This window comes from Lytechinus variegatus, chromosome 18, assembly GCF_018143015.1.
Source record: "Lytechinus variegatus isolate NC3 chromosome 18, Lvar_3.0, whole genome shotgun sequence".
Classification (NCBI taxonomy): Eukaryota; Metazoa; Echinodermata; class Echinoidea; order Temnopleuroida; family Toxopneustidae; genus Lytechinus; species Lytechinus variegatus.
Genome location: NC_054757.1, coordinates 19,274,335 through 19,294,815, shown reverse-complemented (window position 1 = coordinate 19,294,815; position 20,481 = coordinate 19,274,335). Strand labels below are relative to the sequence as shown.

General features: G+C 37.4%; 1 protein-coding gene across 1 annotated transcript in view; it reads left to right on the top strand.

Annotated features, from left to right (window-relative positions):
* Nucleotides 1-4,149: 4,149 nt before the first annotated feature.
* The window catches only part of LOC121431548 (serine/threonine-protein kinase 31-like), a 39,013-nt gene continuing 22,681 nt past the window's right edge, over nt 4,150-20,481 (top strand). The window contains exons 1-8 of the mRNA XM_041629068.1: nt 4,150-4,479; nt 4,870-4,967; nt 9,347-9,457; nt 13,500-13,567; nt 13,951-13,985; nt 17,362-17,520; nt 18,122-18,193; nt 19,114-19,278. Of these exons, the coding sequence (XP_041485002.1) occupies nt 4,426-4,479; nt 4,870-4,967; nt 9,347-9,457; nt 13,500-13,567; nt 13,951-13,985; nt 17,362-17,520; nt 18,122-18,193; nt 19,114-19,278 (762 nt within the window). The 5' untranslated portion in view covers nt 4,150-4,425. The remainder of the gene's footprint in view (nt 4,480-4,869; nt 4,968-9,346; nt 9,458-13,499; nt 13,568-13,950; nt 13,986-17,361; nt 17,521-18,121; nt 18,194-19,113; nt 19,279-20,481) is intronic.

Here is a 20,481-nt window from a genome sequence, read left to right as displayed (position 1 = left end):
ACAAGGAATTCACAGTGGATGGATGCTCGATGGAAAGAGAGAGAAACGAGGAAGCAAAATGAGAAAGATTGTTAAGCCTACGAGAAAGGAGGGAGAGAGTTCACTTCTACATGTAACAATTAAAGGGGTGGTCCAGGCTGACAGTATTTATATAGCTTAATAAATAAAATAGAATTCACTGAGCAAAATGCCGAAAATTTCGTCAACATCGGACAACAAAAAGCAAAGTTATTGAATATTATAGTTTGTCAATATTTTGTAAAAACAGTCTGTATGAATATTCATTAGGTGGACTGATGATGTCACGTCTCCACTTGTTCTTTTGTATTTTGTTATATGAGATTAGGTTGGTTCAGATTTTTTCCTCCAAGAACTAGAAAAATTTGATTGACAACTGATTTAGTGCATTAGATATTTATTGCTGTAACTTATTTCATTACAAGTATGAAATAATGGAAAAATATAATTTTATGTAATAACAAGAAAACGGAAAGTGGAGATGTGACATCAGCAGCTCGCCTAATGAATATTCATGACGACTGTTTACACAAAATATTGCTAAACTTTAAACTTCAATAACTTCATTATTTGTTATCCGATTTTGATGAAATTTTCGGCGTTTTGCTCAGTGAATTCTACTCTGTGAATTAAGATTGAATATTTTCAGCCTGGACCACCCCTAATAAATAATCGTATACATCGCGGTCAAGGAAATCTGTTCTAAGATCAGTAACCATGGTTTGTGTCACGGGGCCTTGGATAGCTTCTCCTTCCTATCATGCCTATGACACAAATACATAAAATTAATCGTGTGATCGACATGACATTTGGTCCGGTCTTGATATCTCCGGGGAAAAAGGGTTAGAGTTATAGGATTGGAATGGAGTTTTTTTTTTAAGAATAATACAAAAAAATGTATTAGGGTTTCTGTAGTTACTGGGGTTAGTTGTTACAATTTCAACCAGAGCAAATGTCATTGTAACGATTAATTATCATGATACATCAATGCTATCAAACTTAAATCCGTTCTAAGATCAGTTGCAAATGTTTGTGATACGGGACGCTGAATAGCACAAAGCCATGCAATGGATGTTGTTCGTTTACGAAGTCTGCTCAACTCAGAGGAGAGGACGAGTGAAACAGAGAGAATTGCAAGAATTTCGCTCTGAAAACTTTCCTAAAATCAATGGAAGAAGCTGTTACTAGCGGCGTAACAGGAGTCGGTGGGCAAAAGCAAAAAAAAAAAATCCCGGTCATATCATGGTATGAACAGGCGTAATGGTGTCAAATGAGGTGACGATTTTGAGAGGGCCAGATATTGCGTATCGGGCAGAATTTATCTTTAAAAAAAATAATACAAAAATCCAATTTTGTGATATATTTTGGCAAGATATCCAATATATACAATTCTTCTCTCTTTCCATTCCTTTCTTGTGGTCTGTACCCCACTGTGAATAGGATTCTTTGCGGCAGTAACGTAAAGAGTACAAAAACGAGGGGGCACAGTATGGCGCATGCATGTGCTAAAAACTGACTGCTTGATATATGTCCCGAGCGAGCGAAGCGAGCGATAAAAAAATCACCTTTTCATGAGAATCTAACTTTGAGATATTTTTTTACATTCTTCACTTTTCCCTTGCTTTTCTTTCCTCCTTTTTTTTTTGTTTTGCTCTTGCATGATATAGAACTTTTGGGTTCATGGCCCAACACTTCCATAATCATGTACGGCAGTGCAATGCGCTATTTTTAATAAAATCGCGGGTATACACAGAATATAGCTTTTACACAACACATGTATTCAACCCAGTTGTGTAATGAACCAAATATTTGAGGGGGCAAAACAATCGCCAGCGAGCAAAGCGAGTTGCAAAAAAGTGCCTATTGAAATTGAATTCTAATTATGTAATAGATTTTATATTATATTCAGCAAATAACATATTTCATTGTTTCCATTAATTTCATTATACGTTGTCTCCTATTTCCTTTTGGGTGTAGAAACAAGACCCCCGCGCCTATATGCCAGTGACTGAACGTAAAGCTTAACGTAGGAAGGGTCCATACAGGGGGGGGTGTTATAGAGCCATTTGAATGTTATAGATGAAGAGTCCCTACTGCCTGGGGTCTGGGGCAAAGCCCCGATAGCTTATTTGCATAAAATTTAGGAAGCTTATAGCACAATGTTGTATACTGTCCATCTTTCTTCCCGCTCTTTACTTTCAATCCTCGGCAGGCCGGTCGTGTTATTGAGTGTTTTTTTTTTCTTGTCCCATTTCTTTGTTTTCCAATTTAGCTTTTGACTAATTCCATTCTATACCTTCGTTTCCCGCTACTGTTTTCCACTTTGTCATCTTTTGATTTATTTCCCATCCTGCTATTGCATTACATAGGCCTATTTCTGAATGATTTGTTCTTTCTCAAATGTTCTTCTTTCGTTCCTTTTCCCGCTTATTATTCCTTCCTTTTTCATTAATTTTTGTTTCTTCGTTTTCTTTTCACTTTTCCCTTTCCTTTTCCCCTTCCCTTCTCCTTTCTCTTTCTTTCTCCCTCCCTTTTCTCTTTTCCCGTTTTATTTTTATTTCCCGGTGAAATCCGCCAGGGGAGGGGCAGCTTGCCCCCCCCCGCCTGTTACGCCACTGGCTGTTACATAAAACCCGCCCGCGCTTTGGCCTTAATCTACCTAATTGTTTCCGATGGATATTTACGCTCATTCTGGCAAAATGAGCCCGATAATGAGGGTGTGTCTCTTCTTTCATTCTTGTTTAGAACGATAAGACAGGAAATTAAAATGTGCCTGGAGGTTCTAATTAGTTCAAGAAACCTTCAAGATGCATGTTTTTCTAAAAATCCGATGAAATTCACCGAGGATATGACGTGAATGTTTAGGCATTGAGCAGTTGAGGATAAGACGCTGTGATATTAAAAAGAAAAAAAATAATAATTGGAAATGTGATTCTGTGAAGGATAATTATTAAATGACCTATAGATTTTAACATTTGTCGGGGGTGTCTGGGGCCTTGAAAAATAACAAAAATGTATTTTCGATGTTTTTTTTCTATTAAATAGGGTCTACAATGAAAATTGCCTATCGTGGGCAAACGCGGGAAATTATTATCTCACATAGGAGCTTGCCCCCCCCCCCAAAAAAAAAATATATATGCCTGTATAAATATTATGTTAGGGAGCGTAGCGACCGATCGAAAAAAAATGCTTGAGTGTTCATCTCCATATAGCATCCGGTGGGTCTTAAATTAGGGCATGCCAGTGATTTCACTTCACGATAAAGAGGTGAGCTGGAATTAAAAAGGGGATTGTCGTGTTACCCAGTCTCTATGTACAGGCGTTTCATTTATCTTTACGGGAGAGAGACAATATTAGTGAACGAACGAAAAGTGCTTATTTTCAAGAACAATTTTATCAAATTTTTAGAGAACCCTGAATAAATAATGGCAGGGAATGGGGACTTCGATGGCACCCTCCCAGCTGCATAAAGAGGGGGGGGGGTGCTTAGGGGCGCCTCCCCCATAATAATTCACGCCGTAGAGATTGGGAAAGAGGATGAATTATGATATTATTTTTTATCATTTTTTCAAAATCTATTACAAATTTGATTTTTTTGTAATCAAAATGTTTTTGCTCGCTTGTAACTTTAAAAGAATTTGCCCGAAATCCCATCTAGATCGAGTATCATAGATTTATAATGGAATGCGTTCAAGGACATTTCAACAACCATTTTTGTATACCCACTTGAGTACTAACTTTCTTGTGAGACAACTTTGGATGAAATAGGGGAGCAAATGCATCTTTTCTGAAACATTTTGATCTGAGGGACGTAAGGACTCTGCTTCACCTTCACTTCGTCGTTCTCCTCTTTTTTACAAACAGGAGATAAGTCATGGTAAATTATTTTTTACTTTTCTGGCATTATGTGTAAATTCATCTATGTATTAAGTTTACTTTCTTTGGGATTGTATACTATATAATGTCAAAAAAGTGAAATGAATAGATGCAAAAGAAAAGCAAAATGAATTGATAAATGAACCTATATTCATTATTTCATTTTCTCTTCCCCCCCCCCCCCCCCCCCCCCCCCTCCCTCAAGCACAAGCAGACGACGTAGCACTGATACGAACAGCGCCCTCTTTGCACTTCACACTCGTGGCGCTGGCCTCGAATATTATATTGCGCACGTGTTTACAAACATCAATTTCCAAAAAGTGACAGTCTTCGTATGCTCTGCTAGTACTAGTACAGGAATCCACACGTCCAACGCCCGCAGCTGCCCCGCCGCCGCGGCCCATGCCCAGCCCGCCCGGTACATACATGTAGGTCGCTGTCGCGTCCATTGATTGTTAAACTCACGTGTGATTTGGACGAAAGAGAATAGGACTAGTTTTACATTTTCTGCAAACCCCTTCGGCCCTTGTCATGTCCAACAAAGGTAGCATATACGTGGGAAATCTCCCAAAGACGTTTACTGAGGTGAGTAGATTGTGAAATTATGACTAGAAACCATTATAAATCAATAAAAAAAATAGGTTTTTTAAATTTCATTTTAATAAAACAGTAAGATTTAGGCCCGTAGGGCCTGGTATTCCAGAGACTCCAACTCTCCCGCTTTCGGCGGGATATCTCCCACCGTAAACCCATTTAAGGCGTGATTTTTTTTTTACAAATTTGATTGTAGAAAAAAAGAGACATTAAGAATTTCTAAAATTGAATTTCTCCCAGGCATGAGTCCCAGGTTTATGGTTCTGAACAAGTTTTTTCTAGTAGGCCTACTAGTAGTAGGCCTACTAGTAGTAGGCCTATCACTGACACTATGTATCAGTTATCAAACTTTCAAAGCTTTATGATCTATTTCTGTTCCAGAATGATTTCCGTCAGCTTTTTGTCGAGATGGGACCAATCGCATCGGCTGTCTTGAAAGATGGCAAGCCCAAAGATGGAACACAAATGTTCAAATACGGGTGAGGATTAATTTCTAGAGATTTCCAGTGTCAGACTCAGAGTTTGTGACCAACATGGGATGGGGTACGTAGCAAATGAGTCCCTTGGAAAAGACCTTAAGTCATTGGTCCTCTGGTTGTTTGCTTAGAAGCATTCATGCTTTACACCTTGGTCACATTTGCCCTATGGGAGTATGGCAGCCATACGGCGAGTCGGAAACGGCCGTTTATCATTTTTGTACCAGCTACATAAGGTAGTTTACTTCAAATGAAAATGAATAAAACGGCTGTTTTTGACTCTCCGTATGGTCGCCGTAGAGCAAATTTGACCGAGGTATTTAATAGCAATGACTTTAAAAAAAAAAATCGAACCACCACCATCAGTGGCATATAGAGGGGGGGGCTTGGTCCCCCTCCCCCAGAGGAAAAAAAATATTTTTCAAGACCAAGAAAAAAAGAGAAAAGAAAGAAAAGAGTAAGGTGAAATTATTTTCTGAATGTTATATAAAAAATCTGTTACAAATTTTGATTTTTGTTTTAAAAGTGTTGCAATTTTTGCTTGCTCACTGTGCTTGCTTGCCAATTTTGATAAATTTTGCCTAAAACGCAATTTTTGGCGCCCTAAAAATTTGGGGCTCACTATTACCGTGTTTACACATTGACTCGGCTCGGGGGTTGAACACGAGAGCCGTGCTCAACACGGCAATTTCATGTTTTGTGAACACGATCAGAGTGATCCGCGAGCCGTGTCGAACACGGCTTTATCGATCCTACAAAATCGAAGGTTTCAAAACTTTCGACCCGAGTCAGACTCTGCAATTTTTTCGTGTGTAAACAGAAAGCCGTGTCGAACTCTCTTGACCTAGGTCACTGCGCGCTTTCACTTATGGCATTGTTGTTCGCACGGACAAGATTCAATTCCGGCAGGGAATTTCCCGCGTTTAATTTGGGACGTCATAATTCTTCCGTTCGAGATCCGCGAGCCGTGTTGAACTCGCCTTTTTATATGTAGGGGAAGGCGGGGTAAGTTGTGACAGTTTTTGCTTTTTGCATGTTAGAATTGATATGATTAATAATCTTGTCGAAATAAGTACCTTGCCTTAAAATTTAATTCTTCTGAAATATTTTCCACCTATATATAACTTTCTATCCCCACACTGAAAGTCATCGTGACCTTTGAAAAAAACGATGTCAAATGGCTCAACTTGCCCCATATATGGGGTAAGTTTGAGCCACCTTCTGGGGTAAGTTGAGCCACAAAAACTATGTACAAAATGTATGAGGGGAGAACCAGCATGCCAATTTTTTGTTTAAAGTCTTTTCACTTGGTAATTTTCTATAAATACTAACATCCTTTAAAAGGAAAAGAGCAGTCATTTAAATTTGCTCCTTTCAGCCAGCATTTCAATCGATTTTTACAGTTTGTTTGTCTTTTAAGATACATTACCATAGGAATTACCATGGCTCAACTTGCCCCATGCTGTTTGGCTCAACTTACCCCAGTGCGAACTTAGTGCGATAATTTTGTATCCACACATTTATTATGCATCCATCATATAAAAGACTATGACAAGAATGAAGATCCATACCTGGACTAATAATGTTGTTATCTTGTCTTTATTATATTTAAAGATGTGTGTGTTTATAAAGCACTTATCTATTTCACACTCTTTTTTACTTTTTTGGCTGAAATTCATATTTTTCCCTCTAAAAAACTACTTTTTGTTTCAAAGTTGAAAACAATGTGGTGGGGTTAGGGGTTATGCTATGGGTCATCAATACATGACACCACCACAATGTCTGACTCATTCATTATTGGCCTGGGGCTGGTGGCTCAACTTGCCCCTATGCTCAACTTACCCCGCCTTCCCCTACGTATGAACGCGATCTCTGATCCCTTCTTCGCAGTGTTCAACCCGGCTCGCTGATTCAACACGCGAGCCGAGTCAATGTGTAAACACGGTGTAAGCAATTGACCTCAACTCTTTATTTTATTGCTCTTTACTTACTGTTTGTGGTGAGGCACGCCACCCCCTCCCCCCTGCCCCTGCACTTAGAAAAGGGATAATTTGCGATCCTTTGGACTTAGAGCTTGTATTTCTCCTTACATTGTATTTAAAAAAATCCTCTTTAGAGACAGCTACAACACCCTGATTAATGGGTTCCAAAAGAGACTGATCAAACTTGTTCAAGGGCACTGCACAAATTCCATTCAGTCAAAACGAACACTATTTTGTATACAGGCTCACTAGCGTACCTGGGGGGGGGGGGTCTGCCCCTGACGAGTCACAAACTCACAACCCATGCAAACGACGTATCCCTGCCCCCCCCCCCTCCCCGACAAGCTTGAAAGACCTTATTTGCTCCCCCTGACGAACTTGAATACATGTACCTTTATTGCTTTTTGCTTGTCACTTTTTTTTCTGGTACAATATCCTTTATTTGTGATTGAAGACCTTTTTTTTATGCTCTTGTCAAATTTTTTGGCAGGTTTTGCCCCCCCCCCCCCCCTGTGGAAAATCCTAGGTACGCCACTGTACAGGCTTGCTTCAATAACCTTTACTGAGCACATGTCAATAATTTAGAAATTGTTTCAAATACACTTAGAGGCTATATCCCCTCACATCAATTTGCTTCTGAATCCAAAGTATTGACATGTGCTTAGTATAGATATTGAAAATAGCATACTATGTATAAAAATATTGTTTTGACAGAGTGGAATTTGTACACATTTGAGCACATGTCAATAATTCAGAGATTGTTTCAAATACACTAAAGGCTATTTTAGATGTGTAGTCTTAAGCATGTAAAATATCTATTTACACTTATTGTATCCTAATTGGGGACCTTGTCTTGACAAGCCTAGCTTTTTTAAGGTTTCCTCTTTCAAAAATGTGAAATTATGTGTATTTTGTCTCTGTAATCCTATACTGGGTATGATTTATGTAAACAACCTCAAAGTATGTTTATATACTGACAATCCATTTTTTACCTTGCTATTTATTTTATTATCATTTGTTTTGTAACTACCAGTCCATGTATGAATTTTTTTTTGTGAAAGAAAGAAATAAATGAACTATGAACTATATCCCCTCACATCAGTTGGCTTCTGAATCCAAAGTATTGACATGGGCTAAGTAAAGATTATTGAAATTAGCATACTATGTAAAAATATTGTTCATTTTGACATAGTGGAATTTGAAGTGCCCTTGTACAAGTTTGATCAGTTTCTTTTGTAACCCATAAAATGTAAAAGAAAATAATTGCAGCAAACAATTACTTCATGAGAAAGCTTGTAAAAATCAAGGTTAATTACCACCGTATTATCGTAGATATATATGTGTGGTACATTGAAATTATCTTTGTTAAATCATGAAATTTCAGCTGATCACTGATAATTCTGATGATAACTAACACAAAAAGGGCATATGCAGGACAATGCATTAATTTTGCTGGAAAATACGCGACATTTGATGGAATTCCTTGCTTATTTTGCTCATTTCTCACCAATTACACACTTTTCTTCTAGAGCCATTTGGACATATTTTCTATTCATACGTGTATCGCAGTGAGTCCTAACTTCACGCATGTCCATAATTCGCGGACTGTCATTATCTAAAAAACAGACAATATCCTTAAAATCTGACATCATCAACGTGAAAAGTGGCCTAAATTACCCATTGGTGTAAGTTTCTTTAGGAGGAGTTCAGTATTGATGAAAATATTGACAAAAGATCGGCAAATTTGTCACCGTTAGCGCCCGTTCCAAAGAAATCTGATATCCTCAACAAGCATCACAATATCATTTTGCAAGCAGATATTAAAAAATGTGAGTTCAATGTGGTACTGACTAATTCTATAGCATTTTGTTGTCAATCTGAAATACATGTAAGTATCTCACCTTTTAAGCTTGAGTTTTTGTTTAGATCTCCTCAAAATCTTTGGTCCGCGAAGTTAGGTCACACTTTTCCAGCACAGCGCGCATTGGTTGATCGGGATTAGAATAGTACTGGAATTTTGAGGTCGCGATACCGGTGAAACCCCTTGACCTACTATACATTTTCGTCAATGATTTTATAGTTTACGACTTTGCCGTCAATGTGGTAACTATTAAAAAATAAATTGGTTTTGCATAAATTGTGAATATTTTGTGAACAAATTTAAGCCTGAAGAATATTTTTCAAAAGTTTGCGAAGTTTGGACACCCCATCATACATGCAAACACTTGGGTATTCAGTTTATTGGATCTTTTCAGACTCATGAGTTTGTTACCACAACAGGTATTTATCTCTAAATGAAACATTTTTGCTTTTGACCATTCTGTAGATTAACCCATAAAGGTAATTAGTACATTGATAATTCAATTGACTGCTCCTTATCAAACTGTCTTTATATTGCAGGTTTGTAAATTTTGAAGATAACTCTTCTGTTGAGATGGCTATAAACACTTGCCAAGGTAAAGTGGTGCAAGGAAGAGTCCTCACTGTACGGAGATCAGAGAAGAATAGAAAGTAAGAATTTTTTTTAAAGGACAAGTCCACCCCAACAAAAAGTTGTTTCAAATAAAAAGAGAAAAATCCAACAAGCATAACACTGAAAATTTTATCAAATCGGATGTAAAATAAAAAAAGTTGTGACATTTCAAAGTTTTGCTTAATTTCACAAAACAGTTATATTCACATCCTTGTCAGTATGCAAATGAGGAGACTGGTGACATCACTCACTATTTCTTTTGTGTATATGAAATCGGATAACAAATAACAATGTTATTGAATTTTAAAGATTTGCGTTACTCCAGTGAAACACTTCTAGGCATGTCTTCATGAATATTCATTAGGTGGGCTGATAATGTCATATCACCACTTGTTAATATGTATTTTATTATACAATGTATGAAATTGTGTTTATTCAAAATTTTTCTACCAAGAACTAAAACAATTGGATTGACAACTGATCAAGTGCATTAGTTGTTTATAGCTGTAATTTATTTCATCATGATGGAGACACATCATTTACACATTCATGAAAAAAGTAAACAATTATGATTCCATGTAATAATAATGTAAGAAAAAGGAAAGTGGGGATGTGACATCATCCCACCCAATTAATATTCATGAAGACATGTATAGAACTGTTTCACCGGAGTAATGCAAATTTTTAAAATTCAATAGCCTCGTTATTTGTTATCCAATTTTGATGAAATTTTCAGCATTTTGCTCCATGAATTTTACTCTATTTATTTAGCGATAATTATCTTCAGCCTGGAGTAGCCCTTCAAGCAGAGTTACCTGCTGATCATTTGTAACAAATAATGCAGTCATTGTACTGATCTTGACAGTCCACCCATTTTCACATTGCTCTAGAAAACAACCATCTTTTATTCTCACTAATGAGTTTCATAGCATTGTGATTAGTACCAGAGGATTACCAAAAGATTAGCAAAGGATTAGCAGAGGATAAGAAGAAGGTGTTGATTGCCCCCTTCAAGCTATGTGAAGGGCTATTGTACTACATGTATATCACCCAAATTTACAAGCATTGACCAGTTTTTATTGTTGGCATTTTAGTGTGTACTGGCTGTTCTTATACTCTTTCATAAACCCAATTACTATGAATTAGGCGGTTAATAGCAGCATAATTTGGTCGTAAAATTGGAGGAGGACAAGAGTTATCCACATTACTCTGATGCTGCTATTATCCGCATAATAGCAGCATCGGGACAAGATTTTGAGTTTATGAACGCATTTCCAAATAATGCGGATAATTGCCATGGTGCGGTCACAAGGTCACCCTTTTCCAACACAACCGCATCGGAGGGGGCGTGTCCAGTTGTCATGGCGATTATCCGCCTTTTTCAGGACGGGCGCTCGTAAAAATAATGCGGCTTATTTTCGGAGTTTATGAACGCAATTTTTGTCTCACCTGCGAAGCAGAGTGAGACTATAGGCGCCGCTTTTCCGACGGCGGCGGCGGCGTCAACATCAAATCTTAACCTGAGGTTAAGTTTTTGAAATGACATCATAACTTAGAAAGTATATGGACTTAGTTAATAAAACTTGGCCATAAGGTTAATCAAGTATTACTGAACATCCTATTAGAGTTTCATGTCACATGACCAAGGTCAAAGGTCATTTAGGGTCAATGAACTTAGACCATGTTGGAGGAATCAACATCGAAATCTTAACCTGAGGTTAAGTTTTTGAAATGTCATCATAACTTAGAAAATATATGGACCTAGTTCATGAAACTTGGACATAAGGTTAATCAAGTATCACTGAACATCCTGCATGAGTTTCACGTCACATGACCCAGGTCAAAGGTCATTTAGGGTCAATGAACTTTGGCCAAATTGGGGATATCTGTTGAATTCCCATCATAACTTTGAAAGTTTATGGATCTGATTCATGAAACTTGGACATAATAGTAATCAAGCATCACTGAACATTTTGTGCAAGTTTCAGGTCACATGATCAAGGTCAAAGGTCATTTAGGGTCAATGAACTTTGGCCGAATTGGGGATATCTGTTGAATTCCCATCATAACTTTGAAAGTTTATGGATCTGATTCATGAAACTTGGACATAATAGTAATCAAGCATCACTGAACATTTTGTGCAAGTTTCAGGTCTCATGATTAAGGTCAAAGGTCATTTAGGGTCAATGAACTTTGGCCGAATCGGGGGTATCTGTTGAATTACCATCATAACTTTGAAAGTTTATTGGTCTAGTTCATTAAACTTGGACATTAGAGTAATCAAGTATCACTGAACATCCTGTGCGTGTTTCAGGTCACATGTCCAAGGTCAAAGGTCAATGAACTTTAGCCGAATTGGGTGTATCTGTTGAATTACCATCATAACTTTGAAAGTTTATGGATCTGATTCATGAAACTTGTACATAAGAGTAATCAAGTATCACTGAACATCCTGTTCGAGTTTCAGGTCACATGATCAAGGTCAAAGGTCATGTAAGGTCAATGAACTTTGGCCATGTTCGTGTTTTTTGTTGAATAACCATCATATCTCTGTAAGTTTATTGGTCTAGTTCATAAAAAGAGGACATAAGAGTAACCATGTATCACTGAACATCTTGTGCGAGTTAGAGTAGTTTTCAAAGTCAGCACTGCTGCTATATTGAACCGCGTGATGCAGGTGAGACGGCCAGAGGCATTCCACTTGTTATTGAATTATCCGCATTACTCTTAGGCGGCTAATTGGAGGATAGGTTTATGAAAAGGGTATTAGCCTGTGGCTCATTGAAACCAAATTGCTTGTTTTATGATAGGGTCTATAAGCTCATGGGTTTGGGAATACTGGTTACAGGGGGGGGATGGGTTCACATTGAAGAAAAGTTTGATGTTAAAAAATAGCAGACAAAAATGATGAAAAAATATTAGTGAGGGTTTGAGGAAAATCCATTAAACATTAAGGAAGTTATTAGATTTTGGATTTGTGACAGTCATGAACAAGCTGCTGCCCCATATGTTATATAATAATAAATGCATAAATTTCAAATTTTTAATGGTTTGTGATGGATTTTTTATTTTTTGCATTTTAGGAATGGGTGTAAAATGATTTCTCTAGATTGATATACTGAATATGCAGTAAAATCATTTTCAATTTTCTGAGAAAATGACATTTCATTGAGTTTTACCATCAATATAAAGGAAAGCTGCTCACATATGACATCACAAATCAAATGATTGAAATTCTAACAGCTTTTTTTCTTTGATGGATGTTTCTCAAACCTTCTGCAATGTTTTTGTTATTATTTTTTCCGCTATTTTCAAAATAAACTTTTTGTCAAGCTGAACTTCCCCTTTTAAAGTTGTCACTTTGCGACAAGTGCAAACCCCCTCCTATCTAAATTAAAAACATGCGATCTGTGTGTTCCATTCTGAGTGGATAATGACCAAAATCTCTTTAAACTGCTGTGATTATTGCAGCTTTTATGTGTCATGATTCCATAGATGTTTCCAAAGTTCAAAGGCTATATTTAGTTTCTCAGAAAGAATGAAAAGGAAGAGTAATTATTACCCTTGTCCAGTGAAATTCTACAAAATGTGCTATTTTTCTTTTGTATGCCTTTTCCCTTTCTCCTCTTATTTCTCCTCTCCTTTAACTTCAGTATCTTCTCCCCCTCCTTTCCTTCTTCACCTACTTTTCTCCTTCATCTACGTGCATATTCTTTGTTCCATTCTCTCAATTCATATATTGAATCTCTCAATTCATATATTTATTTTCAAACTGATCTCGAATTATACTTCTAAATTGTGTTTAAAATGGATTACCTTCATGAAATTACGAATGTATGATTATGTGATATATTTTTCTTACCTAATATTTTTATTAATTTTTTTATTATTATGATTATGTAATGCCTCTGTACCTTTGTAAACTCATCGCAATTCGACTTTGTCGCAATGATGTTTTTTATCAATAAACCAGTTATCTATCGATTTTGTACATGTAACACACAATTAATTGACATTTAAAATAATTTTCAGCTGAGTTTAAAAGCTATTCACTATGTCCACTATTGGTTTTCTCTGCAGAGCTTTACTTGCAACTCCTGGACGTCCAGATCCAAATTGGAAGGAAGGGTCCCATCAGTACAACAAAGGTATGTCTATGGTCATTCTAAAAATATTAATTTGCAATTTGTTGTCACAACCAGATTTTTAGCTTACGGTAGACAGTCATAGCATAACAATAACATGGAAAAACAGGCTGTACAAGTCAATTCAATTAATTTTATTGTCATGTATAAAAACACACAAATTGTCCTCAGACCCTTCTTAACAAAAAGTGCATAAGGTATGGAATTGCTGCCTCTTATAGTGATATGATAGATCTCTATAGCTTTTGCAATGTGCCTTTTTATGGTCGTAGATATTAAACCAAAATGAATTTAAATACAAAATCAGTTGAATCTACTGAATTTGTATTATTTATGAAAAGCATCCTGAAATTCCAAGTGATCTTTTTCCTTGTCTTTCTTCATAGGACCAGATGAGGTTAAGAAGCTCCAAGGATATGAGGTAATTTAGCATTGTTTCTCCATAGATAATAAAAAAAATTCTCCCCCCCCCCCCGAGGTAATTCAGCATTGTTTCTCAATAGATAACAAAAAAATTCTCCCCCCCCAAGGTAATTTAGCATTGTTTCTCCTAATGTTGTAAGTTCGAGCAATTACGGGATCGGAGTTCGGTTCGGAAGTTTTGCTCCTAAAATCGGAATCGGTTCGGATATCGGATCGGAAGATATTCAAAAACAAAAAAATACATTAAAATTTGTATGTGGCCGGCGCGTGGACAAATGCGGCACGCTACACTGATGGCAGAATTTGTTTTGATCTCTGACAAAAGCGGAGGAAGAAGATGATGAGTTGTTTTGATCTCCGACATAATCGGAGGAAGGAAAATAAGATAATGACGTTCCAGCGCGCGACACTACCGCCGATCAACGATAGGCCTCTTCTCTACAACATCGTGGTGATGGCGGAGGTAATCGTAAACTCTTAAAGGTCGCATGACCTCCCGAAAAAGACGCATTATTATCAAGAGTTGTTTACCATGATATTCACCTTCTCTACAACATCGTAGTGATGGCGGAGGTAATCGTAAACTCTTAAAGGTCGCATGACCTCCCGAAAAAGACGCATTATTATCCAGAGTTGTTTACCATGATATTCACCTTCTCTACAACATATCACTTCGATGTTGTAGAGAAGGTGAATATCACGGTAAACAACTCTTTGATAATAATGCGTCTTTTTTCGGGAGGTCATGCGACCTTTTTGAGATTACGATTACCTCCGCCATTACTATGATGTTGTAGAGAAGGTGAATATCACGGTAAACAACTCTTGATAATAATGCGTCTTTTTCGGGAGGTCATGCGACCTTTATGAGATTACGATTACCTCCGCCATCACTACGATGTTGTAGAGAAGGTGAATATCATGGTAAACAACTCTGGATAATAATGCGTCTTTTTCGGGAGGTCATGCGACCTTTAAGAGTTTACGATTACCTCCGCCATCACTACGATGTTGTAGAGAAGGTGAATATCACGGTAAACAACTCTTGATAATAATGCGTCTTTTTTGGGAGGTCATGCGACCTTTATGAGATTACGATTACCTCCGCCATCACTACGATGTTTTAGAAGGTGAATATCATGGTAAACAACTCTAGATAATAATGCGTCTTTTTTGGGAGGTCATGCGACCTTTAAGAGTTTACGATTACCTCCGCCATCACTAGGACGTTGTAGAGAAGGTGAATATCATGGTAAACAACTCTGGATAATAATGCGTCTTTTTTGGGAGGTCATGCGACCTTTAAGAGTTTACGATTACCTCCGCCATCACTACGATGTTGTAGAGAAGGTGAATATCACGGTAAACAACTCTTGATAATAATGCGTCTTTTTCGGGAGGTCATGCGACCTTTATGAGATTACGATTACCTCCGCCATCACTAGGACGTTGTAGAGAAGGTGAATATCACGGTAAACAACTCTAGATAATAATGCGTCTTTTTTGGGAGGTCATGCGACCTTTAAGAGATTACGATTACCTCCGCCATCACTACGATGTTGTAGAGAAGGTGAATATCATGGTAAACAACTCTGGATAATAATGCGTTTACCGTGATATTCACCTTCTCTACAACATCGTAGTGATGGCGGAGGTAATCGTAAACTCTTAAAGGTCGCATGACCTCCCAAAAAAGACGCATTATTATCTAGAGTTGTTTACCATGATATTCACCTTCTCCTGAAAAAACATCGCAGTGATGGCGGAGGTAATCGTAATCTCATAAAGGTCGCATGACCTCCCGAAAAAGACGCATTATTATCCAGAGTTGTTCACCATGATATTTACCTTCTCTACAACATCGTAGTGATAGCGGAGGTAATCGTAAACTCTTAGAGGACGTATAGTCAGATAGTCGTAAATATTACCGCGCATGTCAGCGTGTTCAACTCTTAAAGGTCGCATGACCTCCCGAAAAAGACGCTTTATTATCCAGAGTTGTTTACCATGATATTCACCTTCTCTACAACGTCCTAGTGATGGCGGAGGTAATCGTAAACTCTTAAAGGTCGCATGACCTCCCAAAAAAGACGCATTATTATCTAGAGTTGTTTACCATGATATTCACCTTCTCTACAACATCGCAGTGATGGCGGAGGTAATCGTAATCTCATAAAGGTCGCATGACCTCCCGAAAAAGACGCATTATTATCCAGAGTTGTTCACCATGATATTTACCTTCTCTACAACATCGTAGTGATAGCGGAGGTAATCGTAAACTCTTAGACGACGTATAGTCAGATAGTCGTAAATATTACCGCGCATGTCAGCATGTTCAACTAAATCTTATTTGCCTCCGCTTAAGATCAAAACATATCGTCTTTCCTTTTTTTTTCTTTCTCCATTTTTGTCGGAGATCAAAACAAATTATCACCAATTATCATCATTATCGTTTTGTTCTTCCCCGATTATGTCGGAGATCAAAACAAATCATAATCTTCTTCTCCACCTGCCTTTCCGCTAATATCACAGATAAAAACAAATCATAATTTTCTTCCCCTTTATCTTCTTTTCCTTCCACCGCTTTTGTCTGAGATCTAAACAAATCACCAGCGCATTTTGACGGCAAACATGTCGCCACGTGTTTTTTTTTGTCTTGTTATGTTTTGGTTTTTCCGATCCGATTTTTTCCCCACTGGTCAAAAATCGGAGTTCGGAAAAATGTAGAAAAAAGGGGAAAATCGGATCGGATCGGGAATTGGAATAAAAATCGGTTACAGCATTAGTGTCTCCGTAGATAATAAAAAATTCTCCCCCCCCCCCGAGGTAATTTAGCATTGATTCTCCATAGATAATAAAAAAATTCTCCCCCCCCCCGAGGTAATTTAGCATTGATTCTCCATATATAATAGAAAAATTGTCCCCCCCCCCCCCCCCCGAGGTAATTTCTTGTGAATTGCACAGTCACCTATACAAAAATTTGGTAAGTGATAAAATCTAGGTCGAAATCAGAATTGAAAATTGCATACACAAACGCACACATAAAGAGGTAAATCTTGTGCACTGTGTAGTGTCACATAAATGCAAACTTTAGGTCAAAAACAGAATGTGATGAAAATCACAAACATGAATACATGAAGCTCCAAGACCACAGTAATTCTGCACCAAAAGTTCATGAACTCCACCTTGACAGAAACAAGGTTAGTAAAGCACTTATAAAAGTAATTATTGTTGGTCTAAGCAGTCAACAGAGAAACATGGAGAACCTATCAAAGCTCCAAGACCACTGCAACTCTGTACCAAAAGGTCAGCACCAGTCATGATCAATTGCTTAGATTTTTGTTAACGGGGCCCTTGTGGGTATAATCTTGCAGGAGAAGGTTAGTATCACCCATGTTGTGGATCCACACACCATCTATGTCCAGGCAGTCAACAGGGAAAACCTGGAGAAGTTCTCTATCATCATGTCAAAGCTCCAGGACCACTGCAATTCTGCACCAAAAGTCCATGAACTCCACCCTGACAGTAACAAGGTTAGTAAAGCACTTACAAAAGTTGTGGATTACTGTTCGTCTAAGCTGTGTATCACTATCAGTATATAATCTTTTAATAAATGCATTTTTCCATGCATATGAGTGAGAAAATAATGACTTTCTTTATCATGGAACAAGAGTTCCTGCGCAAGATGAGTCTAGCCACTCTGTTATTTCAAACTTGCAACATTCTATTGCTATGATTTACCTGCTTTAAATTTCAAAAGAAGGGTTATATTTGGAAAATAGCATTAAGATACCTTGGATGTTGTCTTGTAGAACACTGATAGACTGAAGCTTCTCAACATAAACTCATCAGACTAAAACTCACATTAATGAATAGAATGCTAGAACAAAACAATATATAATATAACCAAGAGAAATAGTAGACACTAAATTAAATGACAAGTTTTGATAGGCTGTCAAAGTAAACAAAGTTAGGCTTGGCACCAGACCATTACAACAAAAACGGCCAAAATAACACAAGTGTTTTGAATTCTTAAAAATGTACAGAATAAGGGCAGTTCAATATCATATATTTTCAAGATTGGAATCCCCTTTCTATAAAATATCTGCAAAATTTACTTCTCTTTTTTTGTAGATCTACGGAGCAATCTTTCAGGACGATGGAGCTTGGTACCGATGCAGAGTGACAGGACATACACACAACATGGTAAAGCCCTACAATAATCCCATACTACGCTCTCCTCTGTTTATGATATTGTCAGTGTGGTTAGTTGATTTCCTACTACATTGATGATGATGACAGTTCCATGACATTTGCTCTGGCGACAACTGCTCTGCTGTAACTTCCACACGCTAATCAAATGACCAACTTCAACCCTGGATTTAACGCTATACCCTATTCTAAACCTTGCGTAAAACCCTATTGCAAACCTAACCGTATATCTTAGATGAAGTAAAGCTTGGAGCTAGTGTCGTGTCACCATGGTGACAGCAATGGTGGTAGTGTTGGTGAGGAGTGCTGGTAAAGGCGGTGGTAATCACACTGGTGGTAGAAATTATTGTAGCTGTGTGATGGTGTTTTTATTGACTTAACCATGGCAACAGGCATCAGTTTGGTGCACTGACAGAAGCACGAATTAGTATTAGACACTTTCCAATATACGCGTTATTGAAATTGAGCGTTATTTGTACAGGAAATCTGCATAAACCATAGGTTCAAAGGATGGTCTTCAAAACCATCTTTGTGAATTCGGGCCTTTTTTGTGTTCAGTTTGGCTGATGGGGTGTTTTATCTCACTTTCTGACTGATATGTCAACGATGCTGCCCCGTAAAGCTGTTTGTAAGATATGCCTAAATTACATAAAACAGCAGATTCTTAAATAATTATCTGTGGGTCACCCCCCCCCTCCCTTTCTGTTACTTTCCTACATTTGCCACTCTCCACCCAGGTGTAGTTAATGGATACCTGGTAGGAAGAAATTCCTTGAATGCTTAATCACCTAGGTAGCCCCGCTAATGTCGGGGTCGTAACATTTTGTTATGCAGGGCCGTTGGGAGAACAGTTTTTCGTAATTTAAGTAGCTACCTTGGGTAAATATATCATTATTATGAATTTCCAATTCTAGGCTCAGGTGATCTACATAGACTATGGTAACGGTGCCGAGGTGGAAATCAACTCGATGGCAGAGCTCTCGGACGAGCTTGCAAACATCAGTCCTATTGCTCAGAAGATCAAGATTATTGGTGTAGCTCCCTCGTTGAAAGACTCCTCATCAGATGCGGCTAAGCAGGTTTGTTGATATTCATCAGCTCTTAATCTTTATTAGAACTTTCAAGGGAAAAGGGAAACTTTTTGCTCAATTGAAAGAAATCATCGACCTTCATTAGTGTTAAGTCTAGTTTATGATTTTCCTTGATTAACATGGTTCTGTTTTGTTTAGTCCAGTAGCCACAAACTATGTGTTATGGTACTTTGAAAAGAATTGATTGACTATAATGATAATGATAATAGTTACATTTTTATAGCATTTAAAGTGGGAGTGAATTGTCTGTGATCTCTCATTTACTGTGGGTTATAAATAATAGTGATAAAATTTCCTCTTTTGTTTATATCTATTATTACTGCAGAGAATAAATTGTGATCTATAATTGTATTTGTATAGAGGAAATAAATTGTTCTGACAGGTAAAGTAATTGTTTGCTATTTGGTAGCATAATTATGGTGGTATATATGTATTGAGTAGTTAACTAGCATGTTATCATTTAATTTGGTCTATAATACTAGACTACACTGGCATTATGGGTCAGGAAACTGGCCAGGTATGAGAACTCGAGATGGTGTTATTGGCTCGTATCTGCTTTAACCCTAAATCTCCTGGGGTATTTTGATTCTTGTCATTCCGGGGGGGGGGGGGGGGGGCTATATGGCCCCCCTTAAGATCTCGACCGCGGATTAGGCGATCACAACAAAAATTTGCATGATGGTAGAGAATGATGTAATCTACGCAGTTGGTAAATTTCACTGAATTCATATATTTTTATTTTATGTGAATTAATTATGCTAATTTACTCATGAAATCATACTTTTTGCTCTGATTCACTAAATAAAGCTCCTAGAATGCTAATTTGGGTGAAAATATTCTTTATAGCTTCCTAACAATTATGAATGAAAAAAATTCTGGTACCACGACCGATTTCGAATGTATTTTATTGTTTTGTTTTTTTTTATTTCTCATGTATTTCTTTGTTTTTTTACTTTTTATTTTTTATTGTTTTTTCGATGGAAATTGTTCCAGACATAATTCTGATCATAAAAAAAAATTAATTAAGCTTAATCAGTAAAATTAGAAATGATGATACATTTATGAATTTTGGCTAAAACACAATCTGCATTGGATTTGGACATGAAATCACGTTTATGAGCAATTTTGGGTCTGACATGCACTTACATATTATTGCGTAATATCGTAACCACGTACCCAGGCATCACAAAT